General features: G+C 42.7%; 1 protein-coding gene across 2 annotated transcripts in view; it reads right to left on the reverse strand.

The window, feature by feature from the left end:
- The window catches only part of ABCA1 (ATP binding cassette subfamily A member 1), a 91,291-nt gene that overhangs the window by 29,826 nt on the left and 43,036 nt on the right, over positions 1–18,429 (reverse strand). For both annotated transcript variants that reach the window (XM_062513644.1, XM_062513645.1), the window contains 6 exons: positions 17,700–17,821; positions 13,560–13,751; positions 6,370–6,456; positions 1,694–1,934; positions 991–1,130; positions 635–751 (listed from right to left, as the gene is read on the reverse strand). In XM_062513644.1, coding sequence (XP_062369628.1) covers positions 635–751; positions 991–1,130; positions 1,694–1,934; positions 6,370–6,456; positions 13,560–13,751; positions 17,700–17,821 — 899 coding nt within the window. The remainder of the gene's footprint in view (positions 1–634; positions 752–990; positions 1,131–1,693; positions 1,935–6,369; positions 6,457–13,559; positions 13,752–17,699; positions 17,822–18,429) is intronic.

Raw genomic sequence — 18,429 nt, forward strand, 5'->3', positions numbered from 1 at the left:
CTGCCTGAATTTTGTAACAATCTGTTGAACTGTCTCTGGCGCTTTTGTATGCCATGTCAATGGAGAAGTACAACAGGGCAAGTCACGGATTATTCAGCAGAGTATTACTCTAGAGTAGAAAAAGGAATGAACCTCAAGGTTTGTAAGACCTGGGAAGATCTCTGTACACAAGAAGGTGCACTGTGATACCAAATCAACAGTGTTGCAGAGACAGCTGGAAAAACTACTCTACAGCAGTCTCTGTTTCTTGATGCCAATTTTGCAACACTGTGCTTCCAAAGACATCAGCACAGGGTGTTAAGACCCACCCCTCAGAGCGGCACCTGAGGAGCCCTGGTGATATGCTCATGATACATTAGGGCAATACTGTGGCCAAAACAGTACATTTTCCAAAATAGACAGGTAAGAACTGGGTGTAAAGTGTGCGCTGCTCCTGCTTGCAAGAGGCTGTTATGTGAAGGAAGGTGCCAAGCATAATGCAAAATCAGTACAATCAAGATCTCTTTCAAGATGGGATCCCATCCATAATATTTATCTGTCCTATTCAGCACTGAAGCACCATCTAAAATAAGTATTTCATCACTTATTGCAAAAAAAACAACAGTGGTGGTTCTGGCAAGGACAGAATACTGACCCGAATGAGATCCATTTCCTGACTACTTTCCATAAATGTCCAAATTTTTGGGCTTATCTCCTCCCACATTCCCCCAAGGTCACGAAACACACCCAGCTCCTGGAATGTCCTGTTCACCTGTCACAAAGAGGAGAGGAAGGTTATTTCCAAAAGCTGGCAGAGACCCATCATGGACTGAGAGGGTACATGGAGCACTCAACAGTAAGTGCATGGGAGGTGAGAGATTAGGGAGGCTGTGCTTTTGCAGGCAATCCTTTCTAGGTTTGTGTTTAGGTCCAATTTAACTAGAGAGGATCAGCTACACAGCCAGAGGACATAGCTAATGCTATATTATCAGAGGACAGGGCTAGAGTTACCTCAGACATGACCTTCCTTACAGCTGGTGTATCTGGAGTGTACAAGATCTTCCCAATCAGCAAGGGCTTCAAAGCCCTCCAGATAATCCTGGAAAGCGGGCTGGATTCCAGGTTCTTCATTAGTTCATTGCAGTAGGGTGCTGAGGAAGAGCAGAAAGGTGAGTGGCTGAACACCACAGTGACAACTGCAGAAGTCATAAAGCTTCAAGAGCAATCAAAGCCGCGAACAAAACATTTTTAAAATGAACCCCCTCCTTTACTGCAAAGCTCCACAAAAAGGTCCTTTCCGTGCAAGCCTACACAGTTTGCCCAGGGAACAAAGAGCAACCAGGTAGCCTCCAACACTAAAAGCCATAGCACTAGCTCTGCAACACTCCCACAACCCCAATACATGGCACAAACAAAATTTGTCCAGAAAAGGTCAGATTTCTAGAGGCTGCATGTGACTCTGCTCCCTCTCTCACTAAAGTAGGTCCACTGAACAGCTGTCTGTGGTCTCTACAGAAGGTCCTTGGGAGACTCTGCAAGTTGACAACTTACTGGCCTTAAGGGCATATGCAGGATAATATGTGCATGCCTTTCTGAAACAGCAGTTAATATGTTCCTCAACATCACCTGCTTTCATTTGTAGAAGTTTGGAAAACACTAGTGATCACAATCATGAAGTAGCTGGGACCTCAGACCATGACATTGTTATACTTACTTGTTGAGTTATCATAGAAGTTAATCACATCATCTTCAGTGCTGTTGCCTCCAAACAGTGCTTTGTAATTGTTATCCTCATACCAGTTGAGAGATTTAATTTTGAGCCCTCCACCTTCAGGATGGCCACACACAATGCGTGACACAGCCTGATAGATCTGTGTAGAGGAGTTTGAGGTGTTCACATTGGTCAGGAACATCACCTCTTGCCTCATGTCACTCCAGCTCTTCATGCTCAGCAGCTGGAGGGGAAGGGCAGAGAAAAGAAGCAAGTATTGAGCAGAATTAGTAAAAGGAGAAGTTCTTTCAATGCACCTTCAAGACACAGAACAGATTTTTGAACAGGTGAGAATCCTCCTGCACACAACATCAGGGTTAAGAACCAGGGAAAACATTTCCTCACTGCTACCACAATGGAAGACTGTAGAGGGAAATCTCTTCCATGCAAACACTTAGAATGTATCCTTGCCAAGTTCTTTACTCTTGAATTTTCTCTTCCAGTACTGTGGGTGGTTCCTGGCCTCCCTGCCCTCTAACATGGAAGCTGCTTATCCTTCTGGTTGCACAATGGCTCACATTCCAGAGGAGTACCCTCACAACGACAGGTGGGGTGGGGTACATCGAGTCAGAACAGGAATTAAAGGGACAACACCAAGTGACTGCAGCTCATGGGGCACAAACTGGATGAGCCACAGGCCACAGCAGTATCACTTGGTACAATCCCACCAAGCCTCCACTGATTTACATCAGGCAGCCAGTTTGACCTCCCAGATTGGCATCACTTATCCTGCCCCAGAAACTCCTTGCCCCATTGTCAACAGCGTTCCCAGAAAATCCTTGAAAACAAGCCCTGCTGTAGGCAGGAGCCTGAATCACAGCATAAACTTTGCACGCAACCAGTTGCAGCAAGGAACCTTCTCCCGTCCAGCTGACCTGACACCAGGCCTGAGGTGACAACATACAACCAGCCAGAATGATTAGTACCTCCAGACTCATTTGAGTGGCATAAGCCAGACAATATGCCTGCAATGTGTCATGAACAAAAGCACCCTGCCCTCAGCCTGAGCTATTTGCTGCATTAATGCTGCCATGGCCAAGCTCACCATAACAGGAAAAGCAATACACCTGCTGCACGAGCACTGGTTTCATGCTACACTGTAGTGTTGCTTTGAGACACCCTATCTTGAGATGTCAGAACATTACCTCTTTGATGGTGACAATAAGTGGATGTTATGAAGAAATAAGAAAGGCAAGAGCAGAGGATACCTCCTCTAAGTAACCTTTCAACTTCCATTTATTTTCAACTCAAGGAACTTCTAGTTCCTAACCCTCAATGAATTTCATCCATGGTAAACTCCTAGAAATTAGAACATCACAAGTACTTTACATCCAAGATCACAGGAAAGAACTACTTCTCTCTCCTTATCTGGCTATGGTTAGCTCCATCTGGTATCATAGGATTTTGTTTTTACTGCAAGAGACACTGAACATTCAATCCCTATCTCTTCTTCATGTGCCACTCACCTCTATAGGTCTCTGTCATATCCCCAAATCATCTCTTGCAAGCTGAACAGTCTCAGCCTATTCCCTTGGTCCTTTTGTGAAAGTCATTTAAGTCATAAATCTTAACTGGCCTTCTCTGAATGTTATTCTAGTTATGCTACCCCTTTTCAGAGAACAAAAGCCTAGATCTGTGTTCTATCAAAGGGTTTTGTATAGTATCATGATAAAATGCGACAGCTGGTTCTCTATCCCTTTTTAAGTGTTTTTAGAATTTTATCTGATTTCTTGACTGCTACTGGAATACCAGGTGACATTAACTTGGATGTTTTTACTGTACCATCCAGAACAGGCACATACACTACGCAGGGTAAGCAGAGCTGCTGAGACCTATTTGTAACTGCTCGCTAACTGCATCTCAGAAGCAACTTTAGATGCTGTGCTTCAACTGCCCTGTTTTCAGAGACAATAACAGAGTCAAAGACCATCTGCCACTTTTGCTCACTGCACACTGGTCTGTCACCTTTGTTTAAATAAAATGCAGATAACCCAAGTATGAGACAGCTGGTAAAGCCAGCCAGCAACAATGCCAAAAGCAGCAGTGTGCTGGAACAATTCAATCCAAGTTCACCCAAGGAAAGCACACTCACAAGTCTTTGGCCTTACAGTGGGAGGTAAACCTGGCCCTTTGTGTGACCCATCTGTAGCACTGCACATGTTTTAGACGTGCCGACATCTGGAGAAAAATTCTTGATGCCAAACAACAGCTACTACGTGTCACCTAGACAAGGAGCCTCTATTTTCAGATGCCTAAAAGCACAGGACACACTGATACAATGGAAGACAGCTGTGAGAACAGCAAAAGCCTGAGTGCAAATGTCCAGATTGACTGACTCAAGTGTACTTTCATTTCCTCGCTACTTACCGCTGCCTTTGCCTGCAGCCTGGTGCCACTCAAGCTGGCTCCATAGTTTCAGGGTGAACTACAGGACACCAGCGTCACAGAACATGAATGAAAACTGCCCCACTACCATTCTGTTTGTTACATATATTCATGCAGATTTTCGCATTTGAAGATTCCTCACCCAAAAGGCCAAGGCAGCATTTCAGGTATGACTGTGAATGTGCAATTCAAAGGGATCCCTTGGGGAAGTGTTTGGTATCTTAGCTAAAACAGCTCATTTTTGCTCAGCAAAAAGGCAGCCCCTTTAGCTAAAATACCATGAACTCCCTAACATGATGAGCAAAGGTATTTAAATAGGAAGTGCTGCTAATTCCCATGAACATATGAAGTGCCAACCATCTTAAAGAGGGATTGCATTTGCAAATACATTTCTACATATTATTTTGAAACAGCTTGAGCAAGGAACTTTGTTTCATCTTTGGCACCAGCACCCTTACAATTTACACGCACAGCTGATCTTTTTATACTTCTGGAAGCGAATATGTCAAAGGTGAAGGGTCACTAAATTATTTCTTCTCCCAAACATCACAACTGGCTCTCAAAGTGTTTCTAAATAGTTGCCCTTGCTCTTGGTGTTAAATCTACCCTCCTAGAAGTTGATTTAAAGAGTCCAAGGACAGAGATTAAATCAATCCCCATACTCCAAGACAAATATCTTGTTCAGACCATTTTCTAATTAAAATTCCCTGCTAGAAAGGCTCCTAGACATGGCACAAACAATAGTTCTCTCCACCCCCTCAAGCTGCTGCACTTTGAAACAAGGGAGCAAGTCCCTTCTTTTCACACAGAAATCCGCCTGACAGACAATAAGAAGTAACTTTCGGTCAAGCCATCTGGAGCAGCTCACGCTGTACACGAAGTAAAAAGCTGCCTTTGTTTGCACAGCAGGGCAGAATAAAAGGTAGTCCTACCCAAAACAGCTGCCAAGCAAAAGGCACGTTACTCTGGGACGTTTCCAGCCACATCAGCAAACTGAGCATCACGTGGTTTCAATTATTTTTATCCCAGACAAGAAAAAAAGCCAAGCTTAAATGACGTAACAGGAAACAGCTGTAGTCAAACTCTGAAGGGCGGCCTCCCCGCTAGCAGCAGGAGCTCTTCCACGGCCCTAACTGAAGCCGATCCTGGGATCGCCCTAATTTCAGAGCGGAGGAGAGTGCGCAGCAGGCTGCAGGGCTCGGGGAGGGATGCGTGCCAGGCATCGCTGGCGGTCAGGGCGCAGGCTCCCGGCAGCTGCCCCTCCGTGGGAGCGAGGCTCAGGCTAACCTGGAGTGACCCGCTGCTGAGCGCCTGCCGGAGGTTACTGCCGTTCACTCCCGCCCCGATCCACAGGCGGAACACTAGCGGAGGAGGGAGGCGGCCGCGGCATTGCTTGGTTTAGGTGGCTGCGATTGCTGCTCCAGGGAGATAGTGTTTTTGACTAATAGCAGCACTTCAAAGTCAGAGGCAGAAAAAAAACCAAAACAAAACAAAAAAAACAAACAAAAAACCCCACTAGGATAAGTTTCTGGCTAAACACCCTCGCCCTACCCCCTCAGGTTTGGACTTCCCATTCATACTTAGGTACGCAGGGCTTTTTTTTCTTAATCCATCATTTCACCTGCAAAAACAAATACTTGCAGTCTCTAGAATGCCAGTTTGACTGTGAAAAAAATCACTGTCTACGTTTTGTGTTGTGATGTCACTGCGCTGAATGCATCACAAGACTGGAGAAACAATCCCTGGCCCAAAAAGCAAGACAGATAAAGAGGAAACAGTAGCCTAAAGCTACTAATTTAAATTGTAACAGCCACAGAACCTTCTCCACAGGCCATACCCTCACTCAACAGGAAACCCAGTAGATACAACCAAGTAATGACCCTGAGGCGAGGTGGCAACTGCATGGAAAAAAAAAATATAAAGGAAATCCTCAACATACAGCTTGCAGGGCACTATCTGGAAGCAGAAGCAGTGCAAGCCCAACCATTGTGCACTGTTGAGAAGGCAGAACACCACAGAAAATGTTCTAATTCCTGTTATGGTATTTGAAACTTGAAGTGCCAAGAGGTTGCAAAGTGCATGCGCCTGCACTGACACAAAGAAAACAGCTGTAGGATGGAACAAAGTTCCACAACAAGCCAGGGATTTGACTTTGAGTTGCATCTTGTACTCGATCACAGCCTAAGATAACAGCCCCAGTGATGTGTTCTCCTGACACAAAGGGCTCTTCTTACCTCTTTAACAAGATTCCCAACGCTTTCTCTCAAAGTTTCCACAGTTTCTGACAGATCCCACAAGGAGGAATTGAAAGAAAGTTGTCTCTGCAAGAAGAGAGAAAAGGAAACTAGAAGTTACTGCAAAGCACAAGTGAAATTAAAGTCTTGTAAACATTCTCGTACAGAGTAGCAAGGACTGTTTACATTGATGGGGAAGACGGAGCTGGCTGTGTAATCTTGAACCTAAAATACCATGGGCTTCACACACTGCAGTGTGATAGGAACACCCTTTTCTCTTTTCACAGGTTAAGGACACAGATGCCATAATCAGAGCCATACTAACAAAATGTTAAATGCATGCACATACACTTGCAACGCAAAGAATGGCTTGCATTCCAGGTCACAAAACCAGCATAGTCCACAGGATATGAAATTATGCAAGCCAGTGCTAAGAAAGGAATCCAAAGTCACCACAGTGGAGGTAAAGAGTTTGGTGGGTACAAGTTTTCAGACGCCAGAGACTACACAGATACCAGGACTCAAAAAGGACTCCCTACTGCAGTGTACATTATCATCACTCAAGTCCTCCCATCAGGCCTTGATGCTCTTTATCCAAACCAAGGGTGTATTTTAAAACAAACAGCTTCCAGGAAATAGCTGGCATGCACTGTCACCAAAGAGCAAGACTGATAGGCTTCTAGAATTGGAAGGCATAGCTTTCAGGAAACTATTTGCTCTAGCAGGAAGTCACATTGAATACAACTCCTTGTTCCCAATTGCTCTACATGTAGCTGGTAGCCTGGAGTTCAGTTTGTGGGGCTCTTTTTCCCTTCTGTTCACATATCTGGATTAACTTGCATGGAAAACGTCTGGGCACAATCCTTGTTTCAAGGGAATGAAGAACAAAAATTCTGAAGATTTCACATTAGTAGCTGCACGCTGCAGCATTTGAAAGCATACTAAATTTACAGCATTGCAACACAAAGATGAACAGCCAAGGCCCTTGATTTTAGTACGCATCTATTAGGCTGAATATCTTCCTTTTCACATCTTTCCTGGGGCAATTTCTGGAAACCAAGTCTAGAGGTTTTCACTTGTTCTACTTGATCTGCTGGAGATGGGTAAGACCCGGTCAGTACCAGCTGGTGTAAATGGGCACTGTTCTGCTCATCTGCTGGGATGTTAAAAATTCAGTTAACTTTTCTGAGAGCACAGTTAGTCTTTGCTCCAAAGCAAGTTGCAAATTCAGGGAGGATTCTCTAACATCTATGGATCTCTATTAAATGCAGTCCTTAAGGTCTGGATAAAAAAACCATATCATCTAGGAGAAAAACCAATTAAAACCCTCCATAGGCTTAAACCTTCAGGACATATCAAAAGAAATTTAGCCAGCAAATATCAAAGCCACATATCTGCTCTACCACTACAACTTCAGCAGCAAGATGAGGTAGAAAGTTCCAGGTTCACGTATAACAAGAGATGTGCTTGTTCAGCTCCATACACTTCGTCAATCTCCACAGATTTGTGCTCACTGCATTCAGAGGTGATTCAGGGACAGGGTGGATGAGAAAAAGTTTTCTGAAGATACTAATTGGTTCAGAACAGTGAAAAGTCAAAATACAATTGCAAAGGATTAGTGAACATTCTCCTACTGACACACTGTTACAAAGTGCCAAAGAAAATTTAGCACTGCAAAGTAAAGTACATAGGAAAAAGACAGTTCTACCTTAAGATACCCCTTGTATGGCCCTAAATTAGCTAATGCCACTCAAAAAGAGAGATCTTTGAAAAATAGTGATAAAACAGATCAACATTAACATAAATCCACAATACAGTTCCAGTTCTCAAGTACTATGTGTAATTTTGGGTTCTCCATCTCTGAAGGAGCTCAGGTACAGACAAAGGCCATGATTCAAGGCAGGATTGGTTTCTGAAGGAACAGCAATAGACCACAGTTCTTCCAATGAGACGTGTAAGGACAGACAGAGGTTATGACAAAGGTCTGTAGAATTACAAGTGGGATGGGGAATGGAAGTGTGATGATTGCCTTCTGCACCTCATTATACAGGACTAGAAAACTTCCAATGAAATGATCAGTTAAAAGCAAAGCCAAAGGAGCTTCTGCATAAGCAACTTAGTTACAACAGAAAAAAAAAATCAGTAGACTCTGCAACACTGAAAGTATTGTGAGTTTGAGAAAGACTGAAAAGAATTCACGGAACATAAAAATCTTGTCAACTGCTATTAAACAAGAAGATCTCAGCAGTAGGTGAGAGTCTGGGTTGCAAGCTACTGAAGAACAGGACATCACACTGAAGAAATGTTATGTACTAACCCTGCAACCTTTCACATGCCTCCATTAAGGGCCATTGCTGGATTACCAGTCAAGGACACTGAGCTTAACAGGACTTTTTCCTGACCTCGTACATAAGTCTTACATGATTCAAGGAGCTTGCAAACCTTACTCTGAAATCCGAGGAATACCCATCCTTCCATACCACAGCACCCTGACCTTTCTTCCCCAATGAATTCATACCACTTCAAGACCATTTCTCACCAGGACTTGCAATAGGATCATTGAAATGGAAGAAATTTTACTCTCTACCACTTCTTGAACCCCAAAGCCCACTCAGGAAGCCTCTCATAAGTCATCTCCAGAGACAATAACAAAAGATCAGTCACAAGGGCCAGTCTTCTTTGAACAGATGAGTATGTCATTAACTTCCCTGTAATATACACCTCTGTAGTGACTCACTAGGTAGTTAATTACATTAATAAGAAACTTCTATATTCAGTGTAGATCCAGGAAGACTGCTCCTACTGTGAGACTGTCTTCAGCAGATATCTGCACTACATCTAGGGGCTGAGGAAGGCATTGATTCATTTACTGGCAATGTGCTGCCAAAACATCACCTGTCTGTTCCAAGCACACCGTGGAAAGACAAAGCTCTAGCAGGTTTTGAACACAACTGCCCTCTACAATTACTGTGGTAGTGGCCAACGAGTCACTAAATTTGTCTTTTGGGGCAGCCAACATCATAACACTCTTGAGTACACCGGGGGCACTCTGTGTGCTTGTATGTGCATGCTACAAGATTTACTCTAGAGACAAATACTTGAGATGGCTGGAGTTGACAGATAAGCCTTGAATAAATTCACATTAGACTTATGGGCAATGGACAAATCTGCTTTTTCAACATATATGAGAATACACTGGTTTAAAGTATTGGGAAGTCAAAACATTCAGCCAAAATTCAGTCTGCATCATACAGCTGACTGTTTCTCCTTAATAAAGACAACTCTGCCACATTTGCTTTGAAATAATTATTAGAACTTTATACTTATTTTTTTTCACTTTCCGCTGGCCAGAAACTTTCCACTGGCCTCTGCAGAAAAATCATGTGCTTTAGGCTTCTGCTTTTGTTTCCTGAGACTGGAAGTCTGAAACCACCGCTGCTTAGAAGGATGATATCATTATGCTTGACTGAAAATGCTCTCAAAAGACCAAGAAAAGCTATGAGTTCAGTTGCAGCACATATTTACATTAGGAGACCTTTCCTAAAAGCCATTTTTCAACTGCAAGGCATTTATTATCTGATGCTTAGTTCATGCTACCCATTTGACAAATCACCACCCATATTATGGAGGGAGGAAAAACAATTGGATTTTCATGTGCTCACCCACAGTCTTTCAAGGACCACTGTAGTACACAAGCCACAGCATATTCATGGCTTATTACAGACCCATACCACTGCAAATGAGTATGGCAAAGCCCTTATTAGGCAGTGTTATCTACGAGATGAAATCCCACAAGAGCAATCTGTATTATCATTAAACCTTCCCCCACCAAATCACATTCAAAACTGGGGAAATTTGCAGAGGGATATACAAACAGGTACTTCTATGGTACAAGACAGTCAGGAATGTCCCACTGGACTGTGCTGTAATGGCTGGGAACTTACTGCCATTGCTCTTGTTAGGTTTTCCCAAACTGTGTCATTCCTCTGTGGGACAACTGCTGGCCTACCACGAGGAGAAAGCCAGGAAGGAAATTCGCATGCATGCAGTCAGATGTACTGCTTTACTGCTGTTCTCAAACCAGCTTCTCCCACCTCAGTCTCATCAGCCAGTGCAAGGCAAGCCTCAAGAACAGACGATGTGTCCACAAGGAGCTTGTACAGCATGTCCTGTGTCCCATAATATTGTTGGTCAAAAGCTTCAGAGAATGGATGCTGACTAAGGCATGGGTCATGGAATACGTAATCTGATTTTTTTAAATACTTTTTTCATCTAGTGAACACTCAGAGAAGAGATGTCTATCCTCTGCCTCAATTCCCCATGATCACACCCAGATTTTCTGCTGGGTTTTGAGCTAAACAGCCTGCCTCAAGTAGGTTCTAACATGAAAAAGAGTAAGGAGACAGGCTTTAACCTCTCTACCATACCTCCATGTGCTTTGCTCTGTTTTCTTATCCTATAGAACAGGCTAAACTGAAGTAATACAAAAGAACAGCAACAGAGCTAGAATTCTAGAGCTAGACATTTTATTAAGAAATTCTTATCTGTAACAATCAAGGCTCTGGACAGAACTGAGGAGCAGGTATGCAAAGTGTTTATTCCTTACCCTTCTTTAAAAAAAAAAAACACTTAGCAGTGCAGTGACATTTAGAGCTCACGCATTTCATCATGCATACACTTTATTTTTTAAAAACCCTGATCTGACCATAAATTGCTAGTAATTACTGCATTTTTGATAACTACTTAGAACACTTAAAGAGTTTCACTGAGTCTGCAAATGCACACACACTTTAAGCCAGCAGAACTGACTGTTATCATCAAGGTCTCAGCCCACACACTCACTCCCTGATGATAGGGCTCTATCTTGCACCCTCCCCTTCATGTTTTAGCATAAATATTTGTGTAAACATACAATCAGGTCAATCACTTTTAATCTGGATCAATTCCATGATGAAATGTACTGCATCATCTCGCAGAGGGAATAACAAACAGGAATGCGGAGGGGAATTAAACAAGCAGGTGGATGTCAGGCCAAGTCATATGTATTAAGACATTTCAAGAAACCATAGCCACTTCACTGCCCAGGTATCAGAGAGGCACAAATTTCCACTTTACAATTCAAGCCCTTGGTGTTGAATTTAGAGTTCTTACACACAGTTCCAAGCCCTTGTACTAACCTTCTTGTATTAGAATGCTGCCTCTCCACAAATCACAAAATAGGGTGACCAGAGAAGCCTATATCCAGTTACAGAAGCTAAAAACCTGTCTCCAAATTGCTGTTGAGCCTGCATTTGACTTGACCCTTACATTGCTTACCGAATAGCCTTGCCATGAAGTACATCAAAGGGAGTAAGCAAAAAAAAAAAAATTCATCACTTGACAAATTGTTGGCATTGGTTTACAGACTGTGTGGTAGATGCAGAGCATGCTATCTTCAATGTGCATGCCCAAGATCTGACACACAATGCCTTCAACAAGCTGTGTCAAAAGCCTCCTTTGTTCATGAGCAGAAAGCTCTCTCTTTGTTCAAAGATGTTACTGCAGGTCAGGGCACTTTTTAGCCTCTAAAGACACTAAGCTTCAAATGTGTTGGTTGTGATCCTATAGTTAATTTATCCATTTTGCCAGGCCACAATGAAGCCAGTTAGTTTTCTGTTTCACTCACTGATGCATCACAGCAGCTTAACTACAGGGTACACCATGACACATTTCTGAGTAGAACTGTGGATCTTTACCAGACAACAGTGCACTGCAGATTTAGAACTGCTGGCTTCTGGACTTCAGCTTTTTTTGCCCTTGAAGACAATATCATGAGCCAACTTCACAGAAGCCCCCTGAAAGTGCACATAATGTTTTAAATCTATACTGCTGTTGCCAAGAGGCACAGAGGTGCTTATGAGTGTTCCCTTTCACCAGCAAACAATATAGACCTAAGAACACAGACACTCAGTACCTGCTCCTTCCAGCCAAGCTGCAGAAGCTTCCATAAACAAGAAAAGCAAGACTGAATCTCCATAGGGCCAAGAAAACCAATTCTGAGTGGTACAACAGCTGGCAATTTTCAACCCCCTCAGACCCCAAAATTCTAGCATCTTTGAATGGCTTAAAGTAAAATATGTATAAATGTCCACATACACATACAATTGAAGACAAGAATCAAATCATAGCCATTCCTCTCCTAACAGCCCATCTATGTTACAATTTTAGTGCTGTTGCCCCATCTCTTGGTGCTTATGGGCTGTCTTGCTCTTCCAGCAGGAAAGGCAAAGTGCAGATGGAGGACATGTGGAAAACAGAAGATAAGCTGTGGAGAGATGAAGTCACTGACCACTACATAGTGTGCAGTAGAGTAATATGATTCCAATACTTGATATTGACCTTTGACTGGGGAGAAAGCCAAGCAAGTGGTACATGACTGAGTACTGAAAGGTTCATCAAATCTGAAAACTCACAGCAGAAAACAGAGTATTTTAATGGGTAACAGAGTTGGTTCTGTGGTCTTTTCTTCACTGTGCTGTCATTTCCAGCACTGAATTCCTCAAACTTCCATATTTTAACAGATATTGCAGATCTATAGCAAAACGTCAGTGGATTTTCCTAGATCCTAGTCTGCTCTAGTCTCCAGGCACCCTGTAAATAATGTATTTTCTTGAAGTTCAATGAATTCTTCCTCCAATACGCATTCCATTGGTTTATTTTTTGAAACAGGACTTAAAAACTTGACTGTACTTCATATGATTTAAACCTGCTTAAAGGTTGTGGCCTGTCAGTGGCTAGAAACTTCTGTACTTGGTGGCCCCATGCTAAGGGCAGAGGGTGGTGGTTTTAGCACTCAGCACAAGCCAGGCTTATATCTGGGCTCATTCCAGCCAAAATACAGCATTTGACTAAAACACAGGGACAATCAAGAGCCTTGTTATTGTGCAGTATACAGACTTTCCTCTTGAAAACTCAGCTGCACACCACACATACACTTAGGCTCTGCAAGTAGCAGACTGAACAGGAAGGGTATGAATGACAGGAAGAAGCAATGCTGCTCATGCTCCTGTGATAAAAACCTACCATATTTATTCTTTTTAACTGCCTCTAAGCAGTTCTGGAAATCCAGGGATGAGCTCCTAGATTGAAAGACATGGCAAAGGGTCACTGTGTCAATGACAGATTCTCACTGGTGCAGCCAGTGAACTCACCTGAAGAGGCTTCAGAGGATTCAGATTAGCACGGAAAGCTTGCTCAGCTGCATGGAGTTTTTCCCTTGACAAGCTGCAAATGAAGGCTTCAGAGTCCATGACTGCTGTCTGATTCTGGATTGTAAGAAATTCAGGTGATGCGGAGCTATTGCAGAGATCTCGCAGTCGCATTCGATAACCAGATACAAGGACCTGTTCAAGTGGGAAAAGCACGTAAGTCTGCCTTCATCTAAGGCTCCAACAAAAACACTGGTTATTGCTCAAAGCAAAACATTCACAACATTTCCAGACAGAGGTGAGGGGGCATTCTTCTCCACAGGTTGAGCAGCCCTAATTCATACGCAACTCAGTTCCAAGAAAAACCCCTCCTGCTGAGAACATGGGAGAGAAGTCCTGGGGGAGGCAGGTCTCTCTTCACTTCCCTGCAAATATGCACAAAGCAGCAGTGATCCCATCCTCCACAGTACCCATTTCCTCCAACCAACAGTACATGCATTGCCTAACATTCAGTCTTCTGGGAACTGGGCCACAGAGAAAAACAAGGCTTGTGACCAGACACAAGTCTGGCAAATCTATGTGAAGGGCAAAAGACCTATGTTCCAAACTACTTAGACGTATCTGCCATCCACATTTTCTAGGCAGTAATGATTTAGAATCATCTCCCTTAAGTCTGAAGTATCTACTCACTAACTGCTGAGACACACATTTTGCAGTGTTGTTGAGCAGATAATGTATCAGCAAAAAAAAGTTATCTTACTTGCAGGAACAAATGAGATAAGATCCTAGAGTCTTCCCTCAAAGGCATATTTTTCTTAAGGTAATGGTTTCCTTGTCAATAATGTTTCCTAATCCACATGCAATCATCTTATAAACAAAATTGATAAAATCCCTCTGAGTAATCACCAGAATGCTTCAGGTCTGATAAACAAATTCTTTTAATAAGGTCAGTTATCAATGTCATATTTGCTGAGCAAGAGTCCATGGCAAAAAGCTGTATACTTCTCAAAGGTGATAAACAAGGAAAAATCCAGAGTCTATTATTGGAAAGAAACTTTTGTTTGCCTTGGGGCTAGACAGATGGAACCATTTTACTGTAAATGCACAGGTAACAAAAGCCATAGACTTAATTTCTTCTTTCTGTCCTTTCATAAGACCCAGAGTGTATTGCCCAACTTAAAACAACAACTAAAGAGGATTGATCTACATTCCAGTAGAGTTAGCAGCTTCTGAACCAGGCTGGTAAGTCTGAAATTTTTGACTGTCAAAACCAAAGGGGTATGCACAATCAAGGGAGAAAAGTGTGTTATGTTCAGGAAACAAGAAAATGGAACTGACAGGAGAGAGATTTTTAATGTAATACTTATGCAAACCTTTAACTTTGGTCTCCATATGCCAAAAATATGATTTTTCAATGCCACACAGCTCTCACATCTCTCTCTCAAGTCAAAAAGACTGGCCTTTTGAAAATTCGGGGTGCTTTTTCTTCTTGCCAGCAGAGATACTAATACTAGTGTTATAGCCATGCTGAAAAGGAGGTTTCTGTGGGTCGCTGAAATAACACTCCCAGAACAAGCTTCCCTGAGTGGACATATAGAAAAACCAACATGTCCCAGTGCCTCAGTGATCACTCACAAAAAAGTGAAGGTGACCAGCCTTCCACCATCCTGAAAATGTCCACCTTTTTCACCCAGATTTTAATTCTCTTTTGGAGAAAAGCTTCCCTGTTCAAGCAATGAGGTCCATAGCATGAAATCTTAGAAGAGACACTCTACCTATCCATCCAAGACTGAAACACCCAGTCTCACCAAGTCAGCAAGTTCTGTAACCACTTGCATCCATCTGAACCCATGGAATCTTCAGCAGGCAAAAATACATCCTAAATGACAGGTTTAATCCCCTAAGGACTCTCAAAGTGCCAGGGTCATGCCTGAGAGTAGTCATAGGTAATTTGTCTGTCCTTACATGTCATATAATTCTCTCCTTGGGACTTTTCCCGCTTCATGAACAGAGATTTGTTCCAAGCAGAATACGCACTGGCCATTACTATTTACTCCTCACTGCTATTCAATGCATCATGCTTCAGCACTGGCCCAGGACCTTATTGTCCCTTCAGCTTTTCAGAGGGACAGGACCTATTCCCACCTCCAAGCCACCTTAGAGCTGTCTGGCCACACCTGGACAACAGCAACATACCAGACTTGATTACATAGCTTCCTGCCCACTGCTGACCCAGGCACCTTCCAAATCCCACACCCTTCTGAGCACACCTGCCAAGACTGGAAAAACACAAGGCTGAGCCACTCAGTCCCAGGAAGCAACATGCCCATCCAGACAAGGCTTTGGTTGCTTTTACTTGTTTGCACTAATTTCAGTATGCTGGATACACAACCCTGCTGGAGTGCTGCCATTACAGTAACACCAATGAACAGTCCCATCTCCTTGGCAACTTCAGTTCCTTACTTGATTGCATATCATAACTTCCAGCCTCACTGAACAACAGGGCACCAACAGACTACAGAGGAAGGCTCTATTTGCTGTGAAAGGTTGGCATACTCTGGATAGGCCCTTTTACTGTATGACTCCTGAATGAAGCTGCAACCCACTCACTCAGAGACCTAACAAATACTGCCTATTAATACTGAAGTCACTAGTCAGCTCAGCAGTGAGGTCAGATCTCCAAACCAAATCTCCAGCAAAATCAAAGACGTCCATTCTGTGAATCAGATAAAGTCATTCTGCAGGAAGGGAGAGGTCTTCATCACTATTTACTATCTGTATTAGAAAAGTGCTCAAAGAAAATTTGATGGGCTACTGTTCTGCTCCACATTTTAATGTCCTTCAGAAGAATCAGCTCAAGAATCACACAAGAGCATAGCCTGAAGCATTCAAGGAAGAACTAGGTGACAGCCTTTCACCACCCTTCAGACACATTATGTAGATAAAAGCTAAGTTTTTTTCCTCCTTCTATTTCCATATATGACCAATACAGTATGGCAGTCACACAACGTATGGTGAGGTCTTTTGCCTGTTTGAAAATCCTTCTGCCTCTCCACTAACTTAGGGAGAATGACAAGAATGCTGTAGCTGCAGTCTTCCAGCTACCCTCCCAAAATCATCTGTAGCATGATTCCGTCTTAATCCAATTAGTTTCAAGTAAAACAAAACTTGCAGCCTAAAATGGGTAAGAATTTTTTATCTGCTTTACAATTTTTAGTAGAATGAATCCTTAACTTGTAGGATAACTTATCAAACTGCACTAAAACAGAAAGAATTGAAAGCATTCACTGAAGAACAAGACAATGTGTGCAAAGAGGAACAGCAACTGTAACTAGAGGAAAACAAAGACTAAAAGGACAATTAATCCATACCACTTCAATGAAAAAAATCTGATATGGAGCCAAGGATCAAAACGGATTTCCTCCTCCTTTTGTATACCATATTTTGCATTCTTTCAAGAGAACCCTGGGTCTTCCTTTGAAGTCTGCTCTGACTTCTATGTTAGAAAGGATGCTGCTGGACTAATTCATCAAGCCTACAAAAAGCATGTTATAAGCTTGACAATGACAGACAGCCATTGCAAGACAGGGTTCTAGCCCACTGCCACCACCAGCTATGTTTATGACTGCAATCATGGAGCACTCAGGACAGCTGGACTCTTGTACTACATCATTTACAATGTGTCTGTCTTGATGCCTTAGCCACAAACCTAAAAGTAGAGCTCCTTCTGCTACACAGGAACATAAGGCAGAGCAAGACCTAGAAACCCTGCTCCAGTCCAAGCTGAGTGACTGAACACAGTTAGAATAGCACTAGCAGCTTAATTAATGTTTTACTTAAAAAAAAAAAAAAAAGAAAAAAAAAAAAAAGAGAGAGAGAGAGGAAGGAAGAAATGCAGTTTAGCCTGAGGCTATTTTCTTATGCAGGTTGAAACATTTGCTCATGGGTTCCCAGTGTCCTTTTACAACTTAAAATCAAATAAGACAGTAAATTGAGGGCAAGAGGGAAGAGAAAAGCAGGGAATACATTTTCCTCTATGTTTCTACAGCACCCAGCACTAAGGGGTCCAGCACTATGATCTTGGCACTACAGCTAAACAAACAATAGACAAGTATTATGTTAGGAGTTGAAAGTACTCTTCACCTGCTGGAGGTCGACCCCTGCATCCAGTAGCTCCTCTACTGCAGATGATGGCATGGACACATTATGATGGAGGAAGTCAGAGAACGTCTCATTGTCAATCAGGAAATCCCGAAGTTTCAACTCTGGAAAATGACAAAACAACCAAAATTCTGGTCACAGCAAAGCCAGAAGGAAACTCGTGTGAGAGCACTGAACAAGAAAAGTCAAGCTGACAAATGGAGGAGAGGGTATTACACAAACCATAGCCCAAAAGGAAGAGTAGCTGTTGGTGAAGTGCTCTGAAAGCTGGCAGGCTTCAGAAATGTCAATCTGATGTCTTGATCTCAAAAAAACCCCAAACCAACAACAGAAAAAGTAATCCACCTTCAAAACCTACTTCCATTAGCTTAATTACTTCAGGTCAATTTGCTCATACATACACAGAATCAAGGCACACCAAGTTGCTCCCCGGATCTGAAACCTACACAGCATTAGCACTTAATCCCTGTGTTGTTACTGAACATGGGACTGAACTGGTACATTTGATCACTGAGGGATTTACTAGTCTTTACTTAATTATGTTAACAGCTGATGTACTCTAATTTCAAACTCTGACATATGCAGACACACAGGTATGATACAGAATTGCATGCAGATACAGGAAACAACTTAGCAGCATTGTTTCCATTTTCTTTCCCAAGTGCTTCACCTTCTCAAGCTATTGGTATTTCAGCTAGACTTTAAAACAAAT

Source organism: Cinclus cinclus, chromosome Z (genome assembly GCF_963662255.1).
Source record: "Cinclus cinclus chromosome Z, bCinCin1.1, whole genome shotgun sequence".
Lineage (NCBI taxonomy): Eukaryota > Metazoa > Chordata > Aves > Passeriformes > Cinclidae > Cinclus > Cinclus cinclus.